Source organism: Dermacentor variabilis, chromosome 11, assembly GCF_050947875.1.
Source record: "Dermacentor variabilis isolate Ectoservices chromosome 11, ASM5094787v1, whole genome shotgun sequence".
Classification (NCBI taxonomy): Eukaryota; Metazoa; Arthropoda; class Arachnida; order Ixodida; family Ixodidae; genus Dermacentor; species Dermacentor variabilis.
In genome coordinates, this window is record NC_134578.1 from 107,871,912 (window position 1) to 107,888,526 (window position 16,615).

General features: G+C 44.7%; 1 protein-coding gene across 1 annotated transcript in view; it reads right to left on the reverse strand.

Annotated features, from left to right (window-relative positions):
• The window catches only part of LOC142564995 (lipase member N-like), a 58,672-nt gene that overhangs the window by 10,879 nt on the left and 31,178 nt on the right, over window positions 1–16,615 (reverse strand). Inside the window, exons 6-7 of the mRNA XM_075676227.1 lie at window positions 13,056–13,208; window positions 7,779–7,850 (exon numbers count right to left, since the gene is read on the reverse strand). Coding sequence (XP_075532342.1) covers window positions 7,779–7,850; window positions 13,056–13,208 — 225 coding nt within the window. The remainder of the gene's footprint in view (window positions 1–7,778; window positions 7,851–13,055; window positions 13,209–16,615) is intronic.

The window sequence follows — 16,615 nt, forward strand, 5'->3', positions numbered from 1 at the left end:
TTATTGTACGTGCGCCAGAAACTATCATGCTCACCGGATTCTGGGGTGTCATGGTAGAGATGCAGTTTTTTGGGAACCATTCTGGCTGGAGCATGATATTTGCCATCGATAAACTTCATTTCTTCTGGGCCCTCCCAAAGCTTCATCTGATTAGTTACTTGAGGGTAGTCAAATGTATTCGGTACCAGCATCCTGGACAGTGCATCAGCGTCGGTGACGAGACGACGGGGGCGATGGGAAATGAAGAAATGGAACTGTTGGAGATAATTTACCCATCTAGAGATGCGTCTTCTTGGTTGTGTCATGCGAAGAAGGTTAGTCAGTGCCTGGTTATGCGTGAAAAGGGTGAATTTTGCGCCTCTAGGTAAGTTCGGAAATACTGCACAGCTTTCAAGACAACCAGTGCTTATTTTTCTATTGTAGAGTAATTTTCTGAGTTGGCTTCATTGCATAGCAGTAGTACCCAACTACATGATGATTCGGTGGTTAGACTCGCATGATTTCTGGTAGAGAACGGCGCCGATCGCATAATATGACGCATCTGTATTCAGCACAAACGGCAAGGAGAAGTCTGGTATCCGCAGGATAGGGTCCGACGATATCGTTCTCACAATTTTGCCGTACGCAGTCTCACACTCGTCATCCTACTTGTAAGGTAAACCTTTCTGCGTCAAACGTGTCAGACACCTCGTCCTGATGGCCAGTCTTTGATGAAGGACCTGAAATGTCCGGCTAGACATAGGGAAACACGCAGTGAGCGTATCTCAAAGGGCTTCACCAATTTTGAAATTCTTTCAAGCAATTCCTGCTTTGTACTTTTCGTGGACCCGTCAAAAACTCTTCCAAGTTACATCATCTTTCCTTCGAAGAAGGCACGTTTTTGAAGTTCACTTTGAGATTTGCAAGACTGAGAGCGTTCAAAACTTGTGAAAGGTGTTTCTCATGTTCCTCTGTTTTTGAATAAACAATGATATCATCAATGTAAACGTTGCAGAGCGTGCCCAGGTATGACTTCAGGGTTTCATTCATAATTTTCTGAAACTATGCTGGGCAGTTCTTCCAGCCGAAAAGTAGTCGATTATATGCATATAAGTAGAATGGTGTAATGAACGCAGTGTCCTATTTCGTTTCTTCAGTCAATGGAATTTGCCAGAAGCACTTGCAAAGGTCTAATCTTGAAAAACAATGACAACCCCCGGTCTTGTCAATTATGTAATCAGTCCTCGGCATTGCGTAAGGTATCAGCTCAGTTTGTTGATTAAGAGCTCGGTAATCTGTGAAAAGACGGAAAGATCCGTCTAATTTCGGAGCCATAGTTATAGGCGATGTAAATGGTGACACTGACGGTCGAACGATACAAGCGTCAACCATCGCTTGTAGCTCGACTTTCAACCATATGTTCTTTTCTCGTGACATATGAAAAGGAGTTCTAACCAATGCTTTGTTTGCAAGGTCGAAATGAACTGCATGATATTTTAGCGCTGGTGGGTAGTTGCCTTTGCAGAAGAGCTCTGGGAATGCCGTTTTTATGTCATCCTTGCAACAAATTGGTTTTAAGTGTCCAGGTACCTCTGGCTTGTTCATTCTTGTTAAGTTGTCTTCAATCAAGAGTTTGTCGTCCCAGTAGATGTTCACCTTTAACTTGTTCTTATCAGGGCGGGACAACAGAAAGCCATAACATACATCCGGCAACACTGACCCGTCTGTCTGCATGCTGTGACCTTAACGTTCAAGAATGACACTCGCCCACTCATTACGTGAGCTCACAGTCCTATCGTATCCTGAACGCGCAGGGCCCTGCCACTGCAGGCGGCTGACGTGCACTATACTCTTATTTATTAAGGACACAGAGGCAGCGCTGTCCAGGAGTGCTTTCATTTCAATGCCATCGACCTTGAGAGGGACGTGGAGCAAGCAAGTGGACACTAAGTACAGAGTATCATACGTTTGAGGCTGACTCACGTTTGACACTGACTCGTTTCTATGGCAACAATTGACGTATAGTCAGATCCTTCAGTGTGGCATGTTTACTACGCTCCTCGACACTATCGATAAGGGGATGCGAATTTTCTTTCAGGTTATGTGCTGGGCTCGGTGGAGGAACCATTCGTTGATAGGCGGTGAACCCATCTTTCTCGTTCAGCTCACTTGAATTAGGAATATCTCTTGTTCTGCAAGCCTCTAATTTTGCGTTGATTCCGTTGTTTGTAACAAGAATTGTATGCACTGCAGAAGGTCTTCAAATGTCAATGGTGCTTTTATCTGAACCTGGTCTCGTGCATCTACAGGTATCACTTGTGCATAAAGCTGCAGCGGCCAGCGATGTGAGCTTAGGTTCCGCTTCATACGACAAACGGTGTTTTTCGAGGAAGTACTCTAGTAAAGAACCGTATTCGTATGTAAAGCGTAGAGCCGGATCCCAATTTAGAACAGGGCTTTGACGGAAAGCCGCCAAAAAACGTATTTTCCAATTGTTCCAGCAACCTGGTAGCTTATTGAAAACTACATCTTATACAACTTTCTAACGGTCGCGCGGAGGTAGCGACGCATATTCTGAATTTTCTCATCGTCAGAGAGTCACCCATTCCTCTCACACGCATATTTGTAAAACAAAAGCCACTAGTTGAGACTCGTGGAGCGTGCGTCCAATATATCCGGTTCCACAATCTTCCGTTCGAAGTTATGCAACCTGAGCAGAGGTGACATAAGTTCGCTCTGATGCGTCATCTGTTGTTGCTGTTGCTTGATGACATTCAAAATAAGGCTCACCTCTGCCAATGTTTCCTCTTAACGGTGCGTCGGTGCTAAGGCTCCAATACTAAGTCCAGAAGGTCCTGCAGTTGCAGGTCCACTTTAACGGATCCCGTCTGCAGAAGTTCTTCGCGACTCATAGAACTTTCTTCCTGCACCACTTTGACGAGGTTGACCGTTGTGACATCCCAGGCAAGGTGTTTCGTTGGCTCACCTTGCACTTGGTAACGGCTAAAGAATATGCCCGGTCGTGACTTTTGGTCAACGAATAAAGTCACCCACACGTTCGCTTAGACGCCTGCGCCACAGTGTAACATTTCTAAAGTGATTCACTTAGGCGCGTAGGTAAAGATGCAGGTGTCGTCCCCCATTTTAATCTCCTCCGCTCTAGTGTATCCTTCTTCTTCGTCTTCTTCTCCCTCATCTTCTATGACACTCCTGGAGCAGACCGCATCAAATCTTACACCTGAACTTCAAGGCCACGCTGAACCTGAAGGCCACGTTGAGTCTTATGCGGTGAAGGCATGCTCGGCCTTTTCGACTGAAGTCTCACGGCACGACAAAAACGACATTAATACCGTACCGTTCTCGAACCTTCTTCAAACTTTCAAAAAGGCCATGTATATAAGGAACACTTACCACATGACCGTCATTAAGAGGCATCGCTCGCGTTATGCGACTACTTTCGCGTTTCAATTTCTCCGCAATTCTTTCATTCAAGAAAGCCAAATAACGCACAAGGTATCCCGCCTCACCTGGTCTTCCCAACTCTCTAGTACAGTTTCCTCCATCAAATGCGGGCAAGATTTCTTCAAGGACTCACTCAACCAGCACCAAGCTATGGCGTACTTGACAACTTTCGCGTACCGCGAGCGAAGATCGAGAATTCGTTTAGCAGACCGGAAAAACGCATCCAGCAATTCGGTGGTCCCCCAAACTTGATACTGAAGTCCAAAAATTGGACTACCCCATTCTCCGGCACTTCACGCGTGAAATGGAACCCCGCCCCCTTCGGCTCGCGCTGTAGCTACTTGCGTCCGCCAGTAAAAGAAAATCATCAACATACCTAAATGTTTGTTCAGCCACAACCTCAAAAATGTGCTCAAGCACATTATCCACCTTAGTAAAAAAGTGACTAACATTCGGTGCCACTCATGAACCTATACACATTCTTGAGTTTTGCGTCGACACCGCTGCATTCAATACCAGTAGAAGATAAATAAACAAATAATAGCTCGAAAGAAAGCGCCCACTGAGAAACCGAAACTTTTCGCAAACTTCTGTTCATCATTGCCGTCCTTAGCAAAATCGCTTACGCACATCATCCAGCCTTCGTACAATTATTAAATGTAAGTGCTGAACCCCCATAGGCCTGTGTTGCTAGGAACTGCAGAAAATTTTCGAAAATCATAACAAGAAAACCGTCCGCCATATATTTCCGCAATGCCTGTCTGGAGTACTTTTCAGGCTACGTTCTTCCACGTCCCACAAAATCCGAAGCGTAGAGTTCTCCACCTTCACAGCAGTGCACAACTTATCAAGCTTTAAATCTCTGCAAGAAGGTGATGGCCCTCCTCTTCACGTCAATGGGGCTTTCTGTCACTATCTTGAGGTTATTTTTCACAGAAAGCCCGGCTTTTTCCGAAAACATAGCTTAAGGCACAAGCACAAAGTGCCTTTCCTTGTACGCCTCCACAGGCATCAGACCATTCGCGAGGAAGTAATCCACCATGCGGTATGTTCGCTTTCGGGCTTGTACGGCGTCTGCACCCAGTGACAATAGCTGTACACTGCCCCACGCATAATGTTCTTTTCGACTCCGGGACTCTGTGAGCCATAAAACTAGCCACAACCAAACGCTCGGCAGGCTTCAAAAAGGATTGAAGCGGAACTTCCGCCCTAGTCCCAGCGTTCTCACATCCGCATCGTTTAAGTGAACGTCATCTCGGATCGCCAGTTTCCCGGGAGTATGCCTTGCCTTCTGTTTCTTCGGAAGCGTTGCACGGACAGTGTTCCACAGAAACTCCATGATGCGGGACTTCGTCCTGCTCCATTCCCCGTACAGGCGTGTCCAGCTTCTGCCACTTCGCACATGACAGTACATTCAAAGGCGGTCATCATATAGCCCGGCCAGCCTCCACCATTCCCTCCAACAAATCTTGCTAACACGTCTTGCATGCGAACGCGAAGGCTGTAGCCACCCAGAAAGCGCCTGGGCATCTGCCGGACTCAATTGCTGCCTCATATGCCAAGAAGCGATCCTTTCACGGCCCACGCAAATGGTGAAAAGGGCTACCGAAAGCGCAGGGTTATTTGCGGTAAAGTTTAAGGACGGAAAAAAGCCCCAAATAAAGCAATATTCTTCAAAACGACGGTACGTTTGGCACATTGACATTTCATACTGAAACAGCTCACAGCTTGAAACAGCATGAACTACACATGAATGCTAGAACGATAAGCGCTTTCCTCCATCAAACACTTGCCCGCGTTTCACGGAGGAAAGATTTATTAGACAGTTATGAAGAATAGGTGAAGCGGGATATCATGTACATTATCTGGCCTTCTTGATCGAAAGTGTTTTGGCGAAATGGAAGCAAGAAAATAGTGGGAGAACGCGCGAGATGGGTGTGACTGATGGTCATTGGGTAAAAGTTCCTTATAACGTGACCTCTGGCACCATTTGAAGAAAGTTGTAGCATGGTACAGTATTAATTTCGTTTGTTCAGCGAAGAACAAGTTGGGCAGAATTCGCGCTGCCATGGTTTTTAGGGCAGAGGGTGCGCATTACGAACAGCGGGTGTGCAGCATCAGGTACCGGAAGAAGTGTGTTCAATGTTAGCAAGGAGTTGCGTATGAAATCCCCGCTTAGTACGGTGCGTAGTACGTTGGGCAGATGCGAAGATGTGTCAATGTATGCTTTAGAGAACAAATGACTTCCTTGAGGGGACAGCCGTCTTGGAATCTAGCCTTCCACTGCAAGAAATTCGGGAGCGGCTACGCTCCAGTGTCTTCGAAAACCAAAGTACTCTCGAGGTACAAGGATAAGTCAGTCTCAGACATAGTGGCAGCTGACTTCATTTATAAGGCGGGAGAGACGTGTTTGCGGATCCACCTGTTTCGGTGCATAAGTCAGAGATAGATTACGTTGACAGCTTTCTGTATGGATTTGTTGATACGGTATTGTCATCTCATGCCAAGAGCGCCTCTACTGCGTCATTTTCAGTTGTTGTAACAGCGCTTGTCCGTGTATCTTTGATTTGTAGCTCGTATCGTTTCGCGCTCTCAATAGTTCCAGTTCACTTATGATTACAATTATATCCTTCGAGATACAGACTAGCCGTGTAGCAGCAGCAGCAACATGCATCCACACCAAACCTGAGATTGTTGGCAGAGATGAGATTTACTGTAAACTAAGCAACCAATTCGTGAAGCGAATTCCCGTGTTCAAGGGCCATCACCTAAATTCAGTAGACCGTACAGAGCTTATGCAGCTCTAAACTTCTGAATTTTTGTTACAGGTGTGCATGAAATTCTCACTAATTATTCAGGTTGTTTTCATGTGGTGCCGAAGACATGGTACATGCCTAATGTGGCCGACTGCAAATGTGCAGCTCATAAGCCCAATCTATCCATGCTGGAACACGTTGACCTTTTCCTAACTTTCATAAGGAACTCACAATCTGCACCACTAATCCCGAATAAAATATGTATTTATTGTTGCGGGTATTCTACTTTATCAGGAAAGTCGTTATGTTTGTTTTACGCCGTTCCAGACATTTGCTGTATAGTGAAATGACTCGTACAGGAATCACAACAACAGAAATACTTAAGAGGAAGCTCCTAATGATACAGCCAAACCGCAACTTAATTTTCATGCTGAATAAAGGAATCTAAGCGGCCGGAATATAGGGGTGAGAACAATAGTAGACTTTCAAGCTCTACGTATTAGATTATATTGCGAATGTTGAGGCCGACATCCCACTTCGTGGAATTTGCCTTTTGAACCCCATTCCGTGTCCTTAATTCATCAGAAGATGTGCTCGCTGCAGTTCTGGCCTAAAAGCTGCAAGGAAATATTTTGACGGATTCCGATATAACATTACATGTGGCGAGTAGGTTATCCACAAGTTTTTGGAAAACATTTGAACAAAAAGCACACGTAACAAAAGCCATGGCACAATACATATTTTTATACTGTCAGTAGTGGAAGATCATAAAAAACAGTGAATGAAGTTGTATCGCTGAGTGAAACTGAGCAATAATTTATTAAACGTAGTAGTGAGACAATATTTCTACATACCAAAATTTAATTGTTACAGTCTTCGTGAAAGGTTACCGATCTGGAATAAGTATAAAAGCCAAATAACAGAACGTGCAGACTGTGACAGAACAAGCGCTGCACTCTTCGTCTGTGCTTGTCTGTCTCAGTTCCCACGTCTCGTTGTTTGCGCTGTTATTCCTTTTTTTTTCATACATGCACCAACCGGCCCAACTTAGAAGTTTGTCAAGAATACATACACAGAATATTAGGAAGGAGTCAGAACATTACGTGAAACATAGTTTACTGCTAATGAAAACACATGCTGCACAAGAAGTTACGGACTGACAAAAATTTGCCAAATTAAATTGATTTATTCAAGTGCTTATTATTTCGTGTCTGAGCTTCTCTCTCCACTCGTTGTAATAAACATTTACTGCGGTCTATCGATGTACCGCTTTTAATACTTTAGCGATCGTCTTTATTTATGGCACGCGCGCTTATTTACACATGCCTATGCAACTATTAATCCTCGCAAGGTATGTGGCCTCTCAGCAGCTTCGGTAATGATTCCGCTGAAATCTATGAAATGTCAAGGAGAAATTACACACATCGTGCCATAATTTATTGGTGTTAGGTTTTTACGGGTGCGCGGCTGATGTTCACACATAGAATCAATTCTTGAAGTGAATATCTTTCCAAGTGAAGAAGCACATAGGGAAAAGCGTCTTCGTGTAAGCGATGTCATTTATGCTCGTTTATTTCTCACCTGTACGAAGTGTCGTAGATTCTGATACGAAGTCCCAATAGGATAATGGGACAACGTGACTGGTAATCTCGTCTAAAACAAAAGAAACACATTATCGAAACCAATTCCAACTTCCCTTTAGCAGATATCATACTTCATGTGCGCAAAAATTTATCTCGCTCGTGAGGTTGTATAACCAATGGAATTGTGTTGCCTCACATGTTTAACAATTCAGACGTGCAATGCTCAAGAGACAAAGGCGACTATCAAGAAAACAGGGGTTGCAACATCTCAAATACAATAGACATCTAGTTTGACGTGAGGAAGCGAAAAATTTTATCTTTAAAAAAATAATTTTCTTATTCTATTGCAATATACATGCTGGTATATATGGCCGAAATATGGGTCTTCATAGTGGCACCTCTGTACCTGTAAATGCAAACACCATGGGACATATACATACAGAAATGAAATTCATGAAAACACGTTTTTCTGCTGATTGATTTAACATGGTAGTTGCCCAAGCGCGAATGATATTATTGTCTTGTTTTGGAAAAAATCAACTGATTACGTAACCAATTTCTGCTACATTTTTAAAACAGTTGCACCCTTTAGGGTCTATATTTACCTCACAACAATAGTCGACATCTGCCTTGCGTGTCCTTTCTTGAAAACGCTGCGCTCGCTACTTTGCTGCCGACAACGTTTTGTCATGCTGATAACGCGCATGCAGTTCGTGACTTGTAAGGACCGGGCTCGCAACGTCAAAGAAAGGAAATGCAGGCTAGGCAGATGATGATTATCGTTGTGAAGCCTACATACACCCCAAAGGGCGCAACTGTTTTAACAGTGTAGGGTGGCAATCATTCTTACATAGCTTTAGGAGTGAGTTTGTTTTCGCCGCTGGCGTCGATGATGTTTGACTGCCAGCAGGCGCGTTCATTGCTCAGCTGATGCTTATCACATTCTCTGGCACACTCGTCGATTATAAGAGGCGCGATTGTCTACTTTGGATTTACGTTTATTCTAAACCCTGTAGGCGCCTCCTTGCAGATAGACATGGTTGAAGAAAGCGATTGAGAGGTGTACCGAAAATGAGATGAAGGAGCAGAAAGCAGAGGCGTTTATATTAGCCCTAACGCAATGCCAAGCTATTAATAGAATATTTGCTGACGCAATGCTTGATAAAGATGCACTTTTCCATTCTGTCCTCAAAAGAAAGGAAAGTGGGAAAAAATTAACGTAGAACTCGTCTAACGATGGCTCTCGATGGCAATGCGAATAGCAGTCGTATAATGTGGTGACACACCATATGTCTGAAGTCACGTTTATTTAACACGTGCTGTGTTAATTTTGAGACTTAGTTGCTTAGGCTGTATACCACATACTGCGATATCGTTCCATTTTCCTCTGGCACTCCCTAGCGAAGGTCGCCCATGATTATGGAGGCTGGCGACATCTGAATCACACTGACGCAGTAACAATGGCACGACGAAGAATAATGTCGACGGAGCGACAAAGACGTATAACGACGACCGAATGACGACAATGCGATTTCCATTATTAAACTATGGCCATGGTATAGCGACAGCAGGTGGACGACAACATCCGAACAATTAGAACAAGTATCCGGGCTCACAACGGCATGACGAGGACGGCATGACGACAACCAGATGATAAACGGGAATGCAGACGATGGCACGACTAAGGCGGCATGACCACGGCGGTGTAAGAACGGATGCATGATAGCGTTCTTGTGGCAACGATGCATCCACGATGGCATAATCGCGCAGCGATGGCGTAATCACGATTTCAATAAGACAGCATGAAGAACTAGAAATGACGTTAATAGAACGACGATAGATCTATGATGACGGCGGCATGACGATAGTGATATGCCAGTTACAATGATTACAATGGAAAAACCGCGACGGCAATTCGACAACTGTATAACAACGAATGCCTGACGACGGCTCTTTCCCGACGATGCATTCGCGACGATTACATGGCAACGGCGCGAGGACAATGGTATGATGGTCTCCAGTGGCAATGGCGTGCCGATGACTGTATCAAGAAAGCTGTACAGCGACGGTGGTGTGACGCCGACAGCATTATAAGAGTAATGACGGCATTACGACAACGGTCTGACAATGAATGTATGATAGTGTCTGTTAGGAAGTGACGTCACGACAAGGGTGACATAATCATGATTGAATGACAACAGTATGTTTGCAATACAATGAAGAAACATTGATGTAAATGTAATAACGAAGGCAGTATGCCGACGGCGTCATCACGATCATGGGATGACGTTACTAAAGTGATAATGATAAAATGACAGCTTCACGACGAAGGCATGGCGACAATGGCGTGGTGACGATGATGGCGTGACGAAAGAAGGATGAGGAAGCTGAAATGACGGCGATGCAGTGAGCACGATGGTATCACAACAGCGAATAGAGACTTAATGGCCCAAGCTATTAGACAAATTGGACCACTGGGTGGGAGTAGAAGGCATGACGACGACAGCGTGATAAGTGCCAGATCACGAAGCTGTAATGACGGCAATTGAACGACAAGGACGGCATTACTACGGCGGTGGTACAGCGAATGCATGGCGCATGTATGACGATGATGGCGCGACGACAAAGGCATGAAGCATGTCGGATGACAAAGCTCGAATGACGGCTATGCAACCACCAAGACGGCATCAAGGCCACGAGTCCGTGCCTAGCGACCCAAACTATTAGACAACTACTGTCTACGTGAAGGGAGATGGCATGATGACGACGGGGTCACGAGTAAAATCAAGAAGTCGGTATGATGACAATGGACCAACCATGACGCCATCATGGCCAGAAGCACATACCTAGTGGCCCAAGCAAGCCCACAAACGCCGCTAGGTCCACGTAAGAGGCTAGATAGATATGTAAATGGATAGATAGATGGTCTCTAAACGGCTGAAGTTTGCAAAGAATGCCACTGGCATTAAACAGCAACGCCAGCATGTTTGACTGCATCGTCGCGTGCTAGGTTGAAAGTAAGTATAAATGTTGAATAGACTTTGCATAAGCACCTTTGTAAAACAATAAATTTGGTGTATCAACTTAACACTAATTTTGTTCTAACCATTTTTATTATAGCATGAAGTATCTGTGAACTGTATCAAAGATGGAATGTGTCATAGTCTGGACAATAAAATATTGCGATTATAAAGGCCACGTAACATTGTGCTTCTCGCTTTAATTAATAACAATTTAATTAGGAATCCTGACGCCACTTGCTTACTTAGGGAAATATTGGGCGTAACGTAACGGGTACGTATGACATTTTTTTTATTTTCTAGGAAACTGAACGTTCTGTTATCGCTAGGTTTACCCAACGGCAACTTCATGCATCCTAATACTTAATACAAATAAGTTCTGTGTTTGATTAAACAGTTCACTTCAAAACGTAATGGTTTGCTATCTAGAGCACCGTTGTGAAAACTTTCTATCATGAAAGAACACAGTTTTTAGATGTGGTTCAACAAAGCATACCATAGTATTTGTTGCCGCTACACTTGTAAGAATAACACCGCTCGATCAACACCTGAGTTTCCACCTCTACTTATCTCGCCTTCTGTAGGCACTATTTTGCGTCCCAGGAAATGTTACAGAACATTACAAATTTGACGAAGCTCATTTGAGCACACAGACAACAAATGCCGCCTTAAGAATCTTCAAAAGTAGTTTACAAATTTCTAAAAGCTTTCAAAGTCTGTGCATACAACATCCACATGCTTGCCCCAATCATTGGCCGTAAAACTTATAAACTCTTTCAAATTGTCATATTGGTCTAAGAATGCAGTATTGCAATGTACGCTGGAAGGGAAAATGCACGACATGATATATGGAGAGTTATGGATGTGTTTAAATAATACCTTTTCAATAAATACGGGGCAGACCTAAAAAAAAAAAATATGTACCTATTGTCACATCGCATGTCTTGTGTGAGCTGAAAAAGCCATTGCTCGAAGCCAGGCTTGTCAAAAGAAGCCAAACCTAACGTTGAAGCAAGTATCTTGTAAGGCCGAAGTGCCTTAGCAATTGCGGTTGAACGCGAGTGGCTGAAAGGGCGCCAGTGATGCTCGACGCCCCTACAACCGCTATGAAACTACGCCGCGCCCGCCTAACGCGTTTTACGGCAACCTAACCTAACGTTATCCTAAACTAACGTGGCCCAGACGCAAAGGCACTAATCCGCACTGCGTAACCGCCGTGAGAATACGCCGCGGCACCCTAACTCATTTTACTCTAACCTAACCTAACCTTAGCTGACCTAAATCTTGGCTAACACAACGTAACGTGAACGAGACGTAAAACCAATCTCCCTCAAGGCGTGACATAACGCAATAACGTTCAACCATGGTTGCTAAGGCGCTGTGTGTTTATTTCACTCAAACGGGACCGCTCAAAAATGCTCCCGAAGAGTCCAGGTGAGCAGGCCCGACATATAGTACGACCTCTATCGCTCCCTCTGGAAAATCAATGTTGTTGCTTTTTTTTTTTGAAGGTAGAATACCGTAAGGTGCGACAAAGTTATAACGTGGCATGACTGCCTCAGCACCAGCGCCGCACGCGCGAGTGTCTATCTGACGGACCTCCACACACAGCGATCAACAAATGGGGCGTCAGTGCCCGCTGCTTGACCTGGTTCACCGTGCCGGAACCCAGCGTCCGAGCGTAAACAAACTCGAACCCCACTCCACTATATGCGGGCACCCCTAGGGACAAACGCACGCAACACGCGCAGGGAAACTTCTCCACCGTTGTGCCTAGGCTGAGTCACGTATTCAAGGAGCAAAGGTCCCCCCACTTTTTTCTCTCACACCTGCTCTTACTCACGCCTGCGCAGAAACGTTGAGTGCCGCGAGAAAGGCCGTCGTGTGCCGCCCCGCTGTACCTACTAGCAATTAATTGTAAAGAATCCGCCCCGGGGGGGGGGGGGGTAGAATACAACACGCCCTCTCTCCCTCCTCTGCCCCGGAGCCTAGCGCACCACTGAAGACAGCGCGCTTCCTCCCCACTATCCTCCGTTGCGCGCGGGAGATCGATTCGCGATCGCCGGCTCTCCATCGCACATACATCGTACGGCTCCCGGCGACGATTTTTTCGCGCTTGAACATCATACAGACCCTCACAGCGAATGTGATGGCGACACCGACGGTGACGGCAATGGCAGAAATGCGCCTTGAGTGTCTATACAATTTATATGGCAATAAAAAAATTCGTTTAATGCAGAACGCCATAGGAGTACCTTGTTCAGCTCCTCAGGGCTGCTGAATAGCGTAATCGATAGTAACATACTGCAGGGTTGCCCTTGGATGATGCTACAAACGAGCTGCGTCACCTTCCTCGGAGCTTTGGGGAGATAGAAATAACCGCTGTCACCCAAAGGATCCAGAAGAAGCTGCATAGAAAGACACGGGTTCGTCAGGTTATACATCAGGGATGGCAGATTCTGCCATGTACTCTCGCGGAACCAGCGAAGGCATGCTTGGCGAAATTATTAGCCACACGAAATATCATGATGATCTGTGGTTTTAGTGACGAAAAGGCCAGATATGGCCAAAGAACGCCATGAAATTCCACACGAAAAACCGCATAGCATAAACACTATGATTGCTTTAAAAGTGTACACGTTTGCAATGCAAAAGAGCATGATTGTAAAGATAGTCATGAATATATTTTCAATTTGTTATTACTGTGTACTGTGTAATAAAACAGCGAATAGTGCGAAACACTTCGTTTCCTCAAAAGACCTACTGAAGAAAGAAATGCTCAGCTATTCCGCTTTGGAAACCACGACGAGACATTTCCAACCGTATTGCAATGCGGCGGCAGTAACACCAATTCGACAAAAGTAAACATTTCGTGTTGCCGCCGCTGTCATAGCAACGCTTGCATGAAACATGAAGAATAAATATTCTGTTAGCGCAGTGATAAGGAAAGCCAAAGCGTTATGCCTGTTGATCAGCTGAAAGAAAGTCGCAGTTCTGTCATGGCAGCTATGGATTCTATTCCCATTCCCTTTACTCACGAAATATGTTGAATTGTCAATAGCCGTGCCAAATTATTCGTGATAATTTTATTCCAAGAGGTTGGGCACTCCACTAAATCAGAGTGAAAATGATGGGGCAACGAAAAATCAGCGTTCGTGCATATGCTATGCACGAACGTTTATGTTTGCCAACCCTGATGTTTACAGACAACTGAATATTCGCTTTGTCGGGTATCACCTCTCAGTCATAAAACGTATTATCTATTCAACGCACACGTGCAAGCAAATCATTGGCTCCATGCATTATATCAAGTAGGAAATGTCATTGGTGACGCACCGCGGTGAGCCGCGCATAGCGTGAATGACGGTAGTATATGGAACGTATTTATAGTGTGTAGCAATACTCAGAACACTGAAGTTAAACGGAGATGGATTTAGTATAAACAGGGCAAAATTTATACTAATCTCAATATCTGTAAAACGTCGGGTCGGTCTATTTAGTACTGCATAACTCGGATTTCTAGCGCAGAAATTTCGGTGTATATTGGTATGCTTGTTGTTTTTGCCTGTCAGCCGTAGACGCAACTGCCTATGACCAACCGCGTAAAATCACGTGTATAGCGTTTACTCAAGGCTTCATTGCTCGAAATGAGCGCTTCGTACATTTTTTTCTCTTTATTTTGTGAGAGCAGTTCGCAGTAACTATGGCTTAATCTCCCCGGGATCCACGTTACTGCATCGTTCCCCCTTTACTTGTGCGATCACTTCCCGTTGTAATAGTACTACGCATTCTTTGTCTTTATCCGAGATACCAAAAGTCCTCCCGCGCTTTGTAATAATCAAGACACGGCATGTACAAACGATGTTTTTTTCACCCACCTGGGGGCTTTCGCATTGCGAGCAAGGCTTCCACGGCATGCCACGACAGCGCAGTGGCTTTCACAGGGTGCTGCTAAACCCAAGGGCGGGGAATGAAATTCTGGCCCTGGCAGCCACATTTGGAAGAGGCCAATTTCAAGAAACCCCGCTTACCAAGGATCAGGGGTGTCTTACATAACCCCAGATGGCCAGTTTAATCTGTATTCGCCCACTATCCTGGCTGGGGCACGGAAGACCCGTCAATTAAGTTTTAATTTCCCGCTCGCCGTTCTGGGGATAAAAATCTCATTTCGTCTACTATCTTGGTCGTCTTTCCTTATTTTCATGGTTGTTCCTGTCAACACGATATTTCGTCAGACTCTCAACTTTGAGGATGGAACGTGTTAAGAGGTTTCCGACTTTCATGAGAAATTAATGGTATAAGCAACGTTTGCAGCTGCTTGTTCGCCTCGTTTCTCCCTCTGGTGTTCCCGTTCTAGGATTCGAGTCTTGCGATCCGATAGGATCGTAGTCCTATCTTTACTGCTGCACCGTGCCACGTGGTAGCGCGCATAATGATAAGCGCCTCTCAACTCGCATAGCCCCTTTTCCTGGATCCGCTCTGATAGCTGGTACACTATCACGTGCGACTTACTACTTCCTCGTCAGCAGTGCCCTGTGACAACTACGCAAACCCCTTTTTTATGGGCTTGTATAGTTACGGGTCTTGTACGGGGTTTCTACAAACCCCGTTTACGCTGTAGCGACTTGATGTCGCTACAACGATTGTCCATGTTAATTGGCCTGTTGCTTTTCACTGTTCAAGAAGCTAACTGCTACCATATCTTTGCTAAGCAAACCACGTACGCGGCCTTGTCAGGACGTCGAGCCGTAACTTTTAGCAAAAGATGGCGTATGCTTTTACGTGCTAATTGATGAATCTGCTTTATTGCCTGCGGTAGCCCAAACTAATCTGGGGCCTCGAAATCACCGGCAATTCTCGGCTCCTGCTGCTCTTGTTAACGCAAGGAAAGATCTCCAACTCGGTCATTCAGTAAAATTCGATGAGCTGCAGTCATTTCCTTTAGAATTTTCGGATCATTTTGACGAAATATTGATCCTGGCGTCGCAAAAAGAGGTCTCCCCGGAATAACATTGCGGCGATATGGTCTTACGAAGCATATATAGTGCTAGAAAAATCTTTTACAGATCTTACAAAAGTTCGAAAACAAAGACTGCGCTACAACTTTCAGCAACAAATACTTCTAAGAAATGACAAATGAAGAAAAATATTTTTCTGATGATTGGCGTAGCGGTTGTTTCTAACATTTCATAGAATATAACGGGTTATACGATTAAAAAATGCTTCGCATGATTGAGAACACATTCCCTAAATCATAGGCGGACAGTTTGCATATTTCCGAGGGGGCGGGGCTGGACCCCAACCAGTTTCCTGAGCTATATATATATATATATATATATATATATATATATATATATATATATATCTTGCACTTCCAAAACTTCATTTGGCTTGAAGTGACGGCGTTGTATGCGAATTTAGAAGACCTCATAGTAGGACACAGTTCAATTTCACAGCCTGAGTCCTCTCGCTCCACCAAGAATCTGAAATCTCTTGGTAGTGTTATCATGCTTCGGGTAATTGTACAATTCGCTATCACTAAGACTGCTTCGCCTTTCCGGCGAAACTGCAGCCTCTCTCTTTCTTTTGCTGTGAGTCTGAGTATAAGCGCTGCTGCGGATGACCGTTGTTGATTCTGATTTCGAGTTAGTCTTGCTTGGCGTCATTTCGGTTACTGAGCGAATTATACAGGGTGGCTCAACTATCATACACCGAGACTTTGAAGAAATCACAGTTGCGTTAGTCAAACACAACATAGTGCATATTGTTTCCAGTACAGCGGAGTAGCCGCCAGTAATTCATTCAGTACTGAGAT